The sequence below is a fragment of the Pararge aegeria genome, chromosome 24 (genome assembly GCF_905163445.1).
Source record: "Pararge aegeria chromosome 24, ilParAegt1.1, whole genome shotgun sequence".
NCBI classification, from domain to species: Eukaryota; Metazoa; Arthropoda; class Insecta; order Lepidoptera; family Nymphalidae; genus Pararge; species Pararge aegeria.
Window position 1 is genome coordinate 2,717,304 of NC_053203.1, and position 15,881 is coordinate 2,733,184.

At 39.5% G+C, this 15,881-nt stretch overlaps 2 protein-coding genes across 3 annotated transcripts in view; one reads left to right on the forward strand and one right to left on the reverse strand.

Moving 5' to 3' along the window:
* LOC120634477 (protein MON2 homolog) overlaps nucleotides 1-15,881 on the reverse strand; it is a 57,373-nt gene that overhangs the window by 30,205 nt on the left and 11,287 nt on the right. The window contains exons 9-23 of the mRNA XM_039905094.1: nucleotides 15,758-15,872; nucleotides 14,276-14,407; nucleotides 9,054-9,150; nucleotides 8,161-8,289; nucleotides 7,786-7,868; nucleotides 7,307-7,440; nucleotides 6,654-6,773; nucleotides 5,612-5,816; nucleotides 4,394-4,527; nucleotides 4,120-4,231; nucleotides 3,363-3,404; nucleotides 1,690-1,817; nucleotides 1,080-1,181; nucleotides 618-728; nucleotides 87-262 (exon numbers count right to left, since the gene is read on the reverse strand). Of these exons, the coding sequence (XP_039761028.1) occupies nucleotides 87-262; nucleotides 618-728; nucleotides 1,080-1,181; nucleotides 1,690-1,817; nucleotides 3,363-3,404; nucleotides 4,120-4,231; nucleotides 4,394-4,527; nucleotides 5,612-5,816; nucleotides 6,654-6,773; nucleotides 7,307-7,440; nucleotides 7,786-7,868; nucleotides 8,161-8,289; nucleotides 9,054-9,150; nucleotides 14,276-14,407; nucleotides 15,758-15,872 (1,820 nt within the window). The remainder of the gene's footprint in view (nucleotides 1-86; nucleotides 263-617; nucleotides 729-1,079; nucleotides 1,182-1,689; nucleotides 1,818-3,362; nucleotides 3,405-4,119; nucleotides 4,232-4,393; nucleotides 4,528-5,611; nucleotides 5,817-6,653; nucleotides 6,774-7,306; nucleotides 7,441-7,785; nucleotides 7,869-8,160; nucleotides 8,290-9,053; nucleotides 9,151-14,275; nucleotides 14,408-15,757; nucleotides 15,873-15,881) is intronic.
* On the forward strand, nucleotides 9,774-12,820 carry LOC120634476. Of its 2 annotated transcripts, none has more exons than XM_039905092.1 (4): nucleotides 9,774-9,996; nucleotides 10,061-10,175; nucleotides 11,586-11,740; nucleotides 12,635-12,820. In XM_039905092.1, exons 2-4 carry the CDS (start codon nucleotides 10,123-10,125, stop codon nucleotides 12,808-12,810), a joined length of 384 nt encoding a protein of 127 aa, XP_039761026.1. In that variant the 5' UTR covers nucleotides 9,774-9,996; nucleotides 10,061-10,122; the 3' UTR covers nucleotides 12,811-12,820. The 2 variants fall into 2 exon arrangements, with proteins under 2 accessions (XP_039761026.1, XP_039761027.1); XM_039905093.1 differs by having other exon boundaries at nucleotides 11,608-11,740.

Here is a 15,881-nt window from a genome sequence, read left to right on the forward strand (position 1 = left end):
TGCTGAAGCATAATCCATTTACCCCAGTTAGGGGATATAATTTTAGTCTCTCGGCCGAGCTAGCCTAGCTAGTGCTAGTCGCGCACCTGTGGTGGTCGCAGATGGCGGAGATGATCTCCATCATGAGCGGCCAGGCGGCGCCCAGCTGGTCGCCGCGCGAGTGCAGCAGGCGCGCGGCGCAGTCCAGCTGGCGCGCGCGCACGTCGCAGTGGCGCACCGCGCACAGCTCCGCCAGCGGCTCCAGCACCAGGCGCGAGCGGGCCTGCGCACGACCAGCCGTTATAGTGCAATACATATAATTTAAGTATTTGTTTTTTTAATTTATTCTAAATGTATGTTTTTATTCGCGGTGCTAGATTCGTCAAGTTTATTTAGTTTTGAATTTGTCGATATTTCGACACAGTCGCATGGATCGTGGTCACGACGGGACTGCGTAGGTACGAGATGTCGAGTCCCATCGTGACCTCGATCCATGCAACTGGGTCGAAATATCGACAAATCCAAAAATATTATCGTGGTATGTACCCGTTGAACTATATTTAAGAAATGTTGATTAACCACGAAAATCTTAGTTTAAAATCTTAAATAAGTACAATGTTCATAAAATAAAAAATTACCTCAGTGACGAGAGCTGGATTGTTGTGATGGTACTGGAAGGCTGCTTGTACAAGATACGTGATGGCCTCCACGCCCCACTCTCTCATACGAATGTGCGGGTGTTGGCATACCTTACAAAAGGATTTATATTGTATATTTAATCAAGCTCCTGCAAAAAGATCGAGAATAAAGAGCAGTTACGGAGGAGTTCTATGAAAGATCCTAAAGATTCTATAAGCATTTACTAAGACATGATATATCAGGCGAAAAGGCTTTGATGGAAATGCTATAACACTAAAGTATAGCACTCATCATTATTCTTTATTGGTATCTTCGTCATTAGCGCATAATTTAATGTTGAGTCAGGACCAATTTGTCACTGCAGGACATAAATGGACGTTTTTCTTCAATCCGTAATGTTAATTCTTTACCGATCTTTATCGACAAGATATTGAGCGGTCTATATTTTCACAACAACTCACCTCTAGCAAATGATTGGTGATGGGTCTCCACATTACTTCTATTCTGTGCATATTCGCCAAACCTGTTTCCAAAAGTTTCGCCACGGCAAACAAAGATGGCTCCTGCAGGAAATTAAAAAAACATTTTTAGGGACGCTTACAAAAACTCCGGATGCGGTGATTACCTTGTGTATCCTTTCAATGGAATCTATTTCAATTCCCGGCAAGCAGCTCTTACTTTTCGGAATTTGAGTTTCGAAGAGCATTTTGAGGAATTAAATATCACTTGGCTTAACGGTTTAGGAAAACGTCGTAGAAACATGCATGCCTGAGATTTCTTCATAATGTTCTTAAAGGGGTGATAAGTCTACGGCCTCATTCTAAGAGGAGACGGCTTGGAATGGGCCGGTAATTGGATGACATTGATAAAGATGATAGAAAATCATAAACATTGGCTTATTAAAACTGTATTTTTGACGGCTGCGTCCAGCGAATCTCTGCGCCAGTTTTGATATAATCTGTTCCCCAACTCGGGTGTCATAAAAACATTACTTATTTATTGCTATATAAGTAAATAAATAAATTACATTTAATGTCCACCTCCCAGAGACTTAAAAAATATTACACTTACTCTATTAGAGTAAGCTAGCTCCATGGCCTCGTTGGAGAGTTTGCACAACGCGTCGATGAGGTGATGCAGCGCCTCGTCATCTAGATTCTTCGACGCCTCGAACACTCGAGACAACATGGCCGATAACGCTGAAAGAGATCACGATATAGTTCTCTCGGTCTTGTCCGTATGTAAGCTGATTGGTAGATGATATAACTACCCGGAAGCGAAGGGAAAATAATAAAAACCTGAGTCTACTTAGTTAAACTTTCCATGGTCATATCACATTTATACCAAGATTTGTATCTCATATTTTTGTAGAAGAACTAAAAGTTGTTCTCAATATATCCTTCCTACTAAAGATGTTGTGTAGCGACGTATTCATGACGTAGTTCCTTTATTTGCATACACAAAAAACCAACCTATTGAATTAGTGTCTTCTCTTAACATGGGTTGCAGTTCCATACACATATACATCGTGGCGCATAAATTGTGATAGGACAGTTCTTACTGATTTGTAATAGTATACTATTCCTTAAAACGAGGACGGGTAAAAAATTTCTATGTAACAATTGGCTGCAATTTGATTTTAAATAAGTAAATAAGCCATGCTCATTCTCGAAGCACCGCATCCCATATTTCTTCGACTAAATTTATTATAATTACGTCATAAATACTACTAAAGTAACATTTCAGATACATCCTTATTTGATTTATATGTGGTATCAAGTTATAAGCATTATTCAGAACACAGTGCGCAATAAATCAGAACGTGTTAAATATAATAATTGACCGTTTTTTAGGCAAAATAGATAATGTATGATTGGTATTGTTTTATTTCTGGTATAATTACCCTTGTATAATCTCGCATGTAAAGCGTTTTTTTATAGTAGCCACGTTGTGCATTGCATGGCCCGTTATAAGGCTTTATATTGTAGACCAATCATACAATATGTGGAAAATATTTCACATGTGAACATTTGCTATATGCGTGGCGGTAGAAAACAAATTGGTGCAAGACAAAAACAAAGATTTAAACATGGCCAGCAAGCTCCATCCCAGAGCGCGAAGACGGACAAAAGCGACCCCTAGCGGCAAGACGTGTTCAAACAATCTAAAATCTACTTTATTGTGTAGCACTTATAAGTAGATTTTACAATGCCTTACCAAACCAAAGTTTGGAATACCAATATCCCAGAATCTGTGTGTGTCTATTTGGAATATAGATTTCAAGAAAGGCATAATTTTATTTCACATATTGCTATTTTTTTGAAAACATCTCTACTTCTTCCAATTATTATATTCCACTTCTAAGTATTATATCTCAATTCTGAATAAAGAAAGATTCTTAAATCTCTATCTCACTTTGTGCGGGGCTGGCATCCTCGGCTTGACGATAGACTAGTCTTGGTTTTGGCATATTTTATACGATCGACCGCCCTGTCTAAGGTCAACCCTCCTTGAGAATGTTTGTGTTGGTGGATTCAACAACACCTTTCAGTTCAAATGGGTATAGTTGGAAATCTGTAACAATCTGCCTAGTTCCCATTTCTGGGATGTTCAAAATATCAATCGCCGTTATTACAATAGGGTGTTTCTTATTGTACCGAATGAATAAAATCGTGTATGAAAGCAGACAAAGTGTTAAACATTCCAAATAGGCACAGAACATGTAAAAATCACGTTTTGTATACCACTCATGACTCCGAGCGATTCCGCCACGGGAACTTGCTGTCCTGAAAATAATTGCTATTACTACACTGGTGAACTTTACGTATCAACTCATCCGTACTATTGACAATTTCTTTACACAAAAACTATGAGAGGGATGACTGTATATCCCTCCTAGCTGTCACTAATAATGCCATCGATGCCATAAATTTCTACCCTACGTCAGTATTTGATGGTCAGAATACATTAAAAAATAAAGGGGATAAAAAAAATAGTAGGAAATTGTAAACTCGACTGTCTAAAATCGGTAAAATATAATTACACTTGGGGAATATGGTAAGATCTGTTTCGATGTCGTTATAAATATTGATAGCTTCTAGATCTTTGTCCCGTTATAAATAAACGTTGTGTAACGTTGAAGTAGTTTACATAAACTGACTGCCATCTTCCATCTGCCAAAAGTCTAGAGTTGTCACACTCAAGACTTTTTGAAGATGATGTCAGTCTGCCCAGCGTGGTGATGATGGGTAAATACTCCCATTGAAAGAGGCCTTTAGTCCAGCAGTATAAGCTATTGACGATGTAAAAAAAAACACTACGTATCTATTGCGAAGTTACGCCACGTTTATGAAAAACGGGCGCTGAAAGAATTGCTGTTATATATGATAGTCATAGATTCTAAATACAGACAGGGTTACAGCTACAGGGTTCAGAAAAGATCGGTTAAAGAAGTATTTTCTTAGAAGAGACAAACTTAGGAATATAAAAAATGTATCATACCCGGAAGGTCGGCCATGACAGCTGAAGTGCTCATTACGGCGTTTGCGTCCGCGCTCGCCCGACTGGCTTTCATGCTACCGCCTGTCGAAGGTTTCAGGCCGAGAATCCAGACCTTAAGGAAATCTATATATTAATACGTGAATACTTTTTCGAAAATTGCACGGACGAAGTGAAGGATTATTTCGGTTTTCATTAACACGTTGAATACTTAAAAAAAAAAAAAAGTGAAGTGAAGATAAAAACTTTGTGCGTTAGGCAGCAAAGAGCACAGTACCAGATGTTGCAGCGTGGTGAGCACGGGCAGCCACGCGTGTTGCAGTGCGTCCCCGTCGCGCCGCGCGGCCGCGAGCAGTGCGCGCATGGCCGTCACGTGGCGTGACGTCACCATCACGAACGACTGCTGCTGGCCTGCGACACGTCACACTTGGCTTCACACGCGAACTACTCTGTACCCATGGCTTAAGACTGCAGATTTGCACGCTCTCAATCCTACATGTGTCTACGGTAAAGATATTTTTGTGTATATAGGTGTATAATATTATATAATATAATATAATATAATCCCTACTAATATTATAAATGTGAATGTAAGTTTGTTTGTTACGCTTTCACGCAAAAACTACTAAACCGATCCTCATGAAACTTTGTACACATATTCTTGAAAGTGTTAGAAGTAATATAGGATACTTTTTATCCCGACATTAAGCTCGGTTCCTTTGGGAGAGGGGATGAAGTAAAGTGATTTATACCATAACTATGACAAATTTTGAACCGATTTAAATAATTATTTTTGTACTATGGAGGTTATAACATGTGTTTAATTTTGCCCAGACTGTGGTTGGAGATAGAAAACAGAACTTCTCAGCGGACAGCAGCAAACCCCTAATTTAAGGCTTAGCGATACTGAATACTTTAACTAAATTTAATGCCACATGAAAAAATCAAAATAAAACGCAAACGAAGTCGCGGGCAACAGCTAGTAGGTATATAAACACAAAAATATCTCTACCGTAAAGACATGTAGGATTGAGAGCGTGCAAATCTGCAGTCCGTAAACATCATTCTAAATAGTAGACCACTCACCTGTGCGGTGGTAATTTATAACATTGTTAAATTTTTTTTTGTTTCATTACAAGTTAGCCCTTGACTGCAATCTCACCTTGTGGTAAGTGATGATGCAGTCTATGGATGGTACCTGTCAGGGAGTATGCTAATCGTACCCACACAGTAAAAAAAACTAACTTTAATAATGCAATGCTAAAATAGATAACTTCTTTTTTTATTTAAAGAAAATATTTGAAGATGCAAATGACCAAGAACACGTTCCGCACACGTGACCAATCCGTAAGCACATGAGGCTTAGCGCTTACGCCGCCTTTTTAGGATGTTTTCCTTGCATGCCCTGCGAAGTGTTACTCACAGGCCATGATGTTCTAGGTCATCTGTTTGATCTGAGAAATAAGAAGAAGCTAGCGTATCGCCACTGCCTTACCCGTAGGCTGCGAGCACGGCAGAGGCGTCCCCACCCACACCACGTGGTGGCGCAGGTCGGCGCCCGGCGCGGGCGAGGGCCGCGCCGCCGGCCACGGGCACGCCAGCGCCGCCAGCGCGCCCAGCACGGGCACGCAGTACTGCGCCGGCAGCGCGCAGCGGCACAGCGCGCCTATGCAAGCGTCGCGCGCGTTGGTCACGCCCATCTGCCCAACACACTTACTTGGAACCACATCGCGTGGCGTCACACCTATCATCATCACCATATCCACCCATTTACCGGCCCACTACGGGCCACGGGTCTCACTTAGAAAGAATCAGGACTGTAGTCCACAAACCTTTGTGAACATTATGGAGAACTCTCAGGCATGCAGATTATCTTACGAAGTTATCCTTCACCGTTGAAACATGAAGTATTCTAATTACTTAAAACGCACATAACTTAAAAAAATTAGAGGTGCGTGCCGGGATTTGAACTCGGCCCCTCAAAAGTTCCCACTGGGCTATCACCGCCTCGTCACATCTATACAAATAAAAGAAATTGAAGTTTGTCATCACATGCGGGCATTGGAAAAGGCTATGCTCCGTAAAAGAACTCGAGTTAAAATCAAAAGAACTAGCCTACTCTAAAGAATTGCTTAACGAGACGTGAAGCTACAATGGCGATGGGCTGGGCACATAGCTCGGAGAACCGATGTACGTTAGGAAGGTGCTGGAAGGACCACGCACCGGAAAGTGCAGCATTGATTGCAGCAGAGAAGAAACCTGCAGCCCAAGACTGTGGACTTTAAAATCCTCTACAAAAGACCAATGTCCAGTAGCTGACGTGAACTGTTTGATATGATGATGATCCGACACAATGGACCTAGCTCAGCGATAACGTTTCAATTCGTACCAGTTAAGCTAGCTAGATCGATAATGAGAAGAATTAACACACAAAAATTACTTTAAGTCTGACAGATTTTTGCCGCTCTTTGGAAAAGGCCTATGTCCAGCAGTGGACGTCCGCTGACTTTCATTATGATGCCACGTCTGTTAATTACCTTTCCACTAACTCTAGCCAAGGTCTGTATAGCTCGCAGAATGTTCTCCAACTCGCCGATGCTCGCTTCGGCCAGCACTGAGAGGCCCCACACTAGACCGCACCATGACGACTTTATGAGCTGCAAATAAATAATAGCTTTAAACCAGAATCGATGAAAGTTTAGCTTCTCATATTTATCCATACGTAGTTCTTTACTTATGTTGTCTTAAATTTAAAAAAAAAACGTTAAGGCTTTGTAAATATCTTCAGCACAAGACTTCGGAAGACAGTCTTGTCAAAATAATAAATTTTTCTTATTTTCTAATTGTATCTGTCCCAAAAACCTTCGGGCTTGAGGACACGGTTTAACTGAGATTGCGCTAAACTTTGTCGCTTGCTTCCCCACCAAGAACATAATAATTAGGCTACATTGTTACAAATAAAAATACTATTTTTCGACGCCTTTGATCTCGTGGTAAACGACATAATATAAAGAGACAGCGACATTGTATAAAGAGTATTAAGGATCCTAACTTCGTAGATCACTAACTGTCCTTTCTTTTCCCTGCATTTATCGCACAAATGCTCGGTTCAGACGGGTTTTTCTGACCTCTGAATGACTTAGACTACAGTAAGGATACTCTATGCCAGACCTGTGTCCAGAATTCTCACCTGTAGTTTGAGCTGCCTATCCTTGTCTTCCGCGTCGGGGTCTATCTTTTCCACAACATTGGAGTTCTGGTCTGCTTCCACGGCGTGACCATTATTCGTTATTTCAGTTTTGTTATCTAAATTATTCTCCGTTTCTGAGGAGAAACAAAAAGTTTTAAAAGCGAAATCCTAAGCGGTGCGCTACGGAACAGTTAATTGAAGCACACCCTATAATAGCCCTGGGTTCTTTCTTTGAATGGAACTTTACACACAACGGAACCAACCCAAAGGACAGGCCCAAATGGAGTTGTGGTAGAGCTTTTGAGGCAAAACTCGTCCGTAGAAGTACCAATGCGTATTTCTGGCCCCAAACAGCATTGTAGTGTCCCGATCGAAAGGCGTGGTTGCCGATGTTATTACAGGCAGATGATGGCTTAACACCTGCGCCTCAGGTTTATGGAGAATGATTAACTAGCATGTATTGTGCTTTTGATACTGACCTTTATGATTATTGGTTGTTTTATTGGAATTGACTTCTTGTTCTTCTCCGTCGTTTTGGGAATCATCGTATAGTTCTTGCAATCTACAAATGAAATTCGTTTTAGTTCGTTCGATCACAGCATCTAGAGTGATTAAAGGCTTTATTCGTTTTTTGAATGCCGGTTAAACCACGGTTGGGTAATTGTTTTGTCACGCTCTTTCAACTGAGAACCCTTGGAAGGTGTTCTCATTTGAACGGTGACGACACATTCAATAACTGTTTTTCGTTATTCTTCTACGTTTGTTTGCAAAGCCACAAGTAAGTAGCGCATAGAACAAGAAAGGCGATTTCATTATTTAAAAATATTGTGTGAAATTAAAGAGAAATTGCATACCTGAAATACTCCTTGCCTTCTAGTGAGATGGCGATGGAGCGGATGATCTCCACTAGACAGGCGTACGCCACAGAGATGCCGTACCCCTCCTGGATACTGGGCGCCTCAGTGCGATCCAGCATCTCAATACTGCCCATTATAATAAAGTCCTTTATTTTCACGCATTAAGTCTTAAAATAACTTTAGCTTATTGTGGCTCACCATCTCTTGTATTACACAAGTGTATAATACTTGTATTATACAAGTGGGACTCCTGAAAACTAACAAAATAGGTCCTAACTTGAGATTTTCTAATTAACCATTGAATACGCCACTATCCATCTCTCGGTGATGAAAGTCTATTAATACAATTATTAGACCTTAATCACCAAGTATAATGTATTAGAATGGTTAAGACAAACCAAATGAGACCAAACTTGAGGGCTTTCATAGTAACCATTGAATAATTCTACTTTCCACCTCAAGGTTACGGTATAAGACCATAATTATCAAGTGTAATAATACATTAGAATCGTTAAGGCCAACCAAATGAGACCAAACTTGAGGGGTTTATTAGCAGCTTTATGAGATTTCCAATGTCCAAATCCACGGGGCAATATGGTACTCTCATTACCCTGTGTAATGTATAAGAATCTTTAAAACTAACAAAACGAGCTGAAACTCGAGGGGTACTAGTAACTGTTGACGAGTTACACTATCGACCTCCCGGTTCCATCATCAGATCAGCACGATGGGAACAAATGATTGTATCGTTACAACACACATTCGCTAAGTACCGATTCGAGAGTAAGAAGTTGATAAAAAACGATTTTTAAGATTTGTTTACAAACATTGTAATTTAACTTAACTAAATAAGCGTGTTAGAAAAAAAGGATAAGAAAAAAGTTACTTACTAAATTGACTTTGCAGTCCCAGGTTCAAATGTTATACACAGAGGAAGCCAAACGCCTTTCCAATAGAATCCTGCTTGTTGAGGGATGCTCGATGAGCCTAAAACAAAATAATATAATCAATATCATGATTATCGGAAACAAAAGAAATTTTTAAAATAAAAATCTATAGTACAGAATTTGATACCCGTAAACGAGTGGCATAAGCATAATTTTGCTATGACGGTTTAATGTTTTGATACGCGAAAGCGACTCAAAGTGCGCGAGCGTTCAAATATTTCATAAGATTACCAATTTTTTGTGACTAGTTTGGATTCGTCTATCTATTTAGAAGACGGCTGCATTTTTCGGTGTCGATTCGCTACTGCAGCACCTTGGGAGTTGGGACACAACTTCTATAGATTCTCTGAGCTATGTGCCCCGCCATTATCACTTTAGCTTCGAAACTCGTTAAGCTATTTCAGTACTAGTTAAAGTTTTTCTACGGATCTATTGATATCAAATTTGATCACGTAGAGATACTCCCAGTCTTGAAAACTCTGAGCTTTATTTTGAATAAAGAGACCATATTTCGGAGCCATAAATAATTACTGGCAACAAGCGATTTCGAATACACTTCCAATTTTTTTATAATGTTTAAAAAAATATAGAGTGTTTTGTCAGATTAAAATCTAAAGGGCCATGACTCCCAACGACAAATATGAAATTTATTATTATAAAAGAAACGCGCAGTTTTTTATAATAGTTTTGTGTGTTTTTGCAATTGTGTCATCTTCTTATGGAGAAGTCAGCCACAGAAGTAGTAAGAAATTATTACTGACCAATAATTAATCTAATGCTATTTTATACCAACAATATCTTTGATAAGTCTTAATTGGCCCCTTGGAAGTATATTATTTTAAACTATTTTTTACAAGAACATCCTATAAAATGTGTAACGATTGAAGTATGTAAATTTAATATTGATTAGTGTTATACTAATAAAGATCAAAATTACTTTCTCCTTATAGCGAGAAGATCCAAATACAATTACATCGTGCGGTGCACGCGTCGCTTCACGCCCGGGCTTTGCATGGATCCAGTTATCCCGGTATGGACCTTCGTCTTCCACCAGCAGAACTGCACGTGGGTATTGTAGATATAGAGCAGTATTTATCGGTGGCTTTGACTCTTATGCCCGTTTTCACTAAACCTAGGTATCGCCTAAATGGAGTGCCTAATGATTTAGGCAATGTCTATACTAAAAAAAGTTTCAACAACTCTCGAGGTTGGTGCTTTGGAACTATTGGTGAAAATTTGATGTATGCCTAGTAATTTCCTTTCATTAGGAGTCACTTATTTAGGCATTGCGTTGTTCGACGTGCATGAAAACGTGCATAAGGCAATTTTTAAGATCATATAGTTAAACTTGCTCATGACAGTCGTATCGGTCTTTATACTAAACTTTTTTCCATAAACTTGGGGTGGCCCTTCTTTCCCAGAATTTTTTACTTATACACTTTATTGGTACAACACAAAAAGAAAAGGACAGCAAAAAAATAAACTTTAAAAGTAGGATACAATAAACGGCCTTATTGCTTAGTTGCGATCTCTTCCAGGCAACCTTAGGGGAGAAACCGAGGTGGATTACGTTCATTAAAATAATTACACACTAATACTTATCGACACAGCAAACATAAAATAATATGAAAAACAAATCTAATATGACTACTTATTGTTTGAGGTCTTTATTGTGACGGCCGATTGGCGCAGTGGACAGCAGCCTTGCTTTCTGAGTCCAAGGCCGCGGGTTCGATTCCTATGACAAAAAAAATGAAAGAAATGTTTGTTTGATGAACATGAATGTTTTTCAGTGTCTGGGTGTTTAATTGTATATTATAAGTATTTATGTACCTATTTTTATGAATAATTCATAAAAATATTCATTAGTCTCATCTTAGTACTCATAACACAAACTACGCTTACTTTGGGGCTAGATGGCGATGTGTGTTTTCGTAGTATATATTAAAAATAGTGAGTGAGAGAATTTATAAGCTTTAGGCTCTTCGTGCAATACGAATCCGTAGGGTTATTACTTATGTCATGAAAGTCTTGCGAAGTGATAATAACTTGGATCGACAGTGAAACTTGGCCATCGAGGCACGGCTATTAACAACAGCAATTCCTAGAAACATGGCACGATTACTATCACTTCATGTTTCGTTATGTTACCTGGTACCGAAAATAGATACAAATGTTAGGTTCGAATCGGTAATAGATTTTTATTGTTTCATTTTGTATTTTGTATTGGTGTGTTCAATAAAGGATTCAATAATCAGTCAAATATAAAAAAATATCATTAATCTTATCCAAAATCTACAGATGGCACATTGAATTTAGTAGTGCTTTCCTTTTCCTACTCTTCTCTGTAGATAAGGATAGCACTACTAAATTAAATCGGCTGTCTGGTGATTTTGGTTTTGATTTTATTAACTTTCGGGGTTATATCAAATGCAATGATGATTCTGGGATATTCTGACGCGATTTTCCTTATAGTGAACGTTACGGGTGTCCCCAGGACTGGCGCACGAATCGCTTCACCACACACGCTAGATGCATGCGTCGATGCAAACCGCTGGTCGACTTGTACTTAGAGATACTGTCTAGGGAGCCACGTAACCTATCTGCCTATATACGCTCTCAATCTTGGGGTAAGACATTTTATGCTATTCTTTACCAACCCTGTTAGCCATTCTGTCGGGTTTTTATTATTATTTTGGGGTTAAAAGGGATCAAGGCACGAATCGGGAGACCTGGGACAAAGGTAGCTTGATCACGTGACTTCGGAATTCCCAAACATTTCGTTAGTTTCCGATAGCCTTAATGATTATAGATAGTCAACAGATAATATGTGTGTTTATAAGATAATGAATATAGCAGACGTCGTACGACCAACGTTCCGTAATAAGTTAATTTGTATAATGTCAATTATTTTCCTAACTTCGGAAAGAGCAATAGACTAGTAAGATTGTAATATTTTGAATGGATAAATATACTTTTATTGCACACCACAAAAAGTACATAAAAAAAGAAAAGTATAACAAAACAACGTATACAGTTTTATATTATTTGTTTGTTATGTTACGCCCTAAGTGGGCAGCCAATTAACTATATTTTTGACATAGAGTTAGTTGAAAGAAACCCGGCTATTTTTTTTTGTTTCCTAGGGAAACAAACGGTAAAAATAGATTGCTTAGTTAGGTCGTGAAGGAAGGGCAAACAAACCGATTAACAGTAGTTTACTTTCAACAGCAAATATTGTGAGACGGACATTTTTCACGTCAAAATTGGCACTTTTAGGAAAATAATTATGGCAACATAAGTATTATAAAGTTTTTTGTATTTTTATTTGTTTTAATTTCATTTTGTTGTATAATTTTCGCTTGGTACTTAATTCCCAAGCAATTGTGGTTAATTTTATCGTTTATATATAACTAAGTTGTGGTAACTTCATTGGTTTTATGTTTTATAAAAATACGGCATTACTTTTATGTGTAATAGTACAGTTTGTTTATATTGAAAAGCTAATAAATAAATAAATATAGATAAGTCAGCCAGAAGAGATTCAGGCGACGATGCAGACGGTACCGACATTGAAGAAGATGAGTACGATCCTCCAAGAATAGAGCATAATCTAAATGGCCCAGCACCAACGTTGGACGTTAAAACCGCTGATCACAACGACTGGGCGGTGACAGTCGATATCGATGACGTCAGATGATAACATTGATTTGACGGCCGAGTGGCGCAGTGGGCAGAGACCCTGCTTTCTGAGTCCAAGGTCGTGGGTTCGATTCCTACAACTGGAAAATGTTTGTGTGATGAGCATGAATGTTTTTCAGTGTCTGGGTGTTTATCTGTATATTAAAAGTACCCTGCAACCTACCTTCCACTCACCATCAAGTGGGCCATCTGTTTGGACCGTCAATTAATACCATAAAAAAAAGACCTTGAACACGATTATTTTAATTATTAAAATAAAAAATTATACCATGTTGTTTTATAACCGCCTTTTTGTATTTATTGATACGGTATATATGTCATAAGCCTAGTAGCCTACCGCAGGGTGATTACGTATCTCGCGACAGCAATGCGACAGGCGTAAATCTTGCAATCACTGCTGTCAAACGTCACTTTTGTTTATTTATTATATGGAAAAGTGACGTTTGACAACAGTGATTGCAAGATTTACGCCTGTCGCATTGCTGTCGCGAGATACGTAATCGCCCTGCCGGTTAGGGAATGTCGCTTATAACTTTTCGAAGTTATGTGCGTTATAAAAAATAGGCATGATGAGTAATTTTCTAAAACTGCCAGATGATGTTCGGAAGTATCTACTATACCCAAAAAACATCTTATTTTTTTCAAAAATTAAATGTTTCGATATAAATTGCAAATTATATATGTTTTTAAATATTTCCCACGAAAACGCACTTGTGACGTTATACGAAAATTAGAGCTTAACTAATTCGTTGTTCCAAAGATTTTCTAAAGATAGCGAAAAATGACTTAAGATGCATGTGGTTTTTATTTCCTATCGGTAAACGTTCGATTTGCGAATTTTGGTCTCACAACACTCCAGACAGCCATTGGTATATCGACATGTCTACGTAGACCTGGCACGCATCATCTGTTGCCAAAATAAGTATAAGCCATAGAATTATGAACATACAGAACCCCCTTGCGCGCACGTCTCACTTCGCACCTGCGGAATGTTGCTAGTTCACAAACTTTTTCCCATTTTCCCAATTTATGGTAAACGTTTAGAACATAATAGGTTGAATAAATAACTGTCAACTGCTGAATGTTATGACTAACCAATTATGAAAATTAAGCTTAATTTGCTATACTCCGCGAAAAGCAGGAGAATCTGCATGGTGTAATTAAAAATTTCTCCAATCCTTATACTTCACACCAACTGATCTTCAACAATGTACCCTCTACGCACGTTTCGCTCCGAAACCGGAGCATCCTCAGGAGATGTTGACTTTACAATGAATAATTGTTAAGACTGTGACTAACCAACTGTGCGAGAAACCCTACTAAAGTGGAGTGGTTTCTGATGCTACAATATTAGTCGTGTACACGGTAACGGTACGGTTTCTGTGTGTTCTTAATTCTATGGTATATTCGTTTTTTATCAGTCTTACAGCGTCTGTACACTTTATCGACTTGAATAGACTCACCGGCAGGCGTGTTAACTTGCGAGGCGACGAACAAGCTCTGCACGTACGCGCCCAACGCGTTCACTATGTCTTGGAATATGTTCGTGGCGTGCGGTTTCATGTCGTAGCATTCGCAGAACGCTTTCAGTAGATCTGCAGGAAATATTTCGTCATCATCATCCCATTACCGACCCACCACATAAATCAGGAATGTGGAGATCCGTAGAAGAACCAGAGTTCCGACCTAGTGCAAAGAGTCATGAATCTAAAGTGGCAATGGGCGGAGCACATAGCTCGGAGAACCGACGGACGTTGGATGTCCCGAGGTGCTGGAATGGCGACCCCGCACCATTAAAAGCAGCGTTGGTAGACCAACCCAACCCCCCCGCCCCACCCGGTTTCTACGCGACATCGCACCGGAACACTTAATCGCTTAGCGGCACGTCTTTTTCGGTGGGGTGGTAACTAGCCACGGCCAAAGCATCGCGCCAGACATGACCACAGAAAAATTGGAAATTATAGATTCCCGAATTGCCCCTGCCGAACCGAACCCGGGACCTCTTACTGGTACTGGTGGTGTTTACAACTTCTCACAACGTACCTATGTCCAGCAGATGGGAGATTTTCCACCTACGCTTACTTATTCGATCGCGTGAAAGTTAACTTAATTTATATGCAATCGAAACAGCGCCATCTAGTGACAGTTTGGTTTCTCAGTATTGAACTATACGGCGCTGCTTCGATACAATATAAATAGAAGTTAACTTTCACACGATAGAATAACCTCACACTTGATACTCTGAATGAGAAGAGTTGAGGCCAGTGGCGTGCACTTCATACATGCAAAAAAGCACTGCCTACCCCAACATTTTCATATAACTGGCAACGGAGGAGGATTTTGCCATTATATATCATTTTACTGGTTGAGGCCGTAGTTCACTTTTGCTACGTGCGGATTGGTGGACATCGCACACCTTTGAGAACATTATAGATAACTCTAAGGCATGCAGGTTTCTTCAAGTTCGTTTCGTCGAGATATTAACCTTTCACCGGTAAAGTGCGTTATTTTTATTACTTTTCTCTACGAAAGGAAAGTTTATATCTAGTATATGCATGTATACAACATATAAACTTTCCTCTTGAAGAACTATATCTATTGCTGAAAACTGCATTAAAATTCGTTGCATAGTTTAATAGGCTACTTTGTCTTATACTGTCTAAAGAGTAATAAATTTTTTTTAGCAATTTAAATATCACTTGCTTCAACGGTGAAGGAAAACACCGTGAGGAAAGCTGCATGTTCGAGAGTTCTCCATAATGTCCTCAAAGGTGTGTAAAGTCCACCAATCCGCATTGGGCCAGCATGGTGGACTACGGCCCTAACCCCTTCTCATTGTGGGAGGAGACCCGTGCTCTGTAGTGGGTTAGTATGATGATGATGACGATGAAGAGTATGGAGTCATACCTTGAGCTAGTGCGGTAGCAGAGTGTAAAAGAACTAACCTGGCTGTACTGTCATTCGGTGTAGCACTTCCAGGGCGAGCGCGCGTTGCCACAAGGGTTTGTCGGGGTCCAGGAACTTGATCGTTAGCGAGAGAAAGATCTCGCATTCCGTCACCTAAACAAA

Bases quoted from the DNA above. Each gene is read 5' to 3' on its own strand.
- LOC120634476 (XM_039905092.1), top strand. From the start codon at position 10,123: ATGGATCCAGTTATCCCGGTATGGACCTTCGTCTTCCACCAGCAGAAC. The intron at 10,176-11,585 runs GTGGGTATTGTA...TTTTCCTTATAG, and splicing joins TTCCACCAGCAGAACTGCAC to TGAACGTTACGGGTGTCCCC. The intron at 11,741-12,634 runs GTAAGACATTTT...AAATAAATATAG, and splicing joins TATACGCTCTCAATCTTGGG to ATAAGTCAGCCAGAAGAGAT.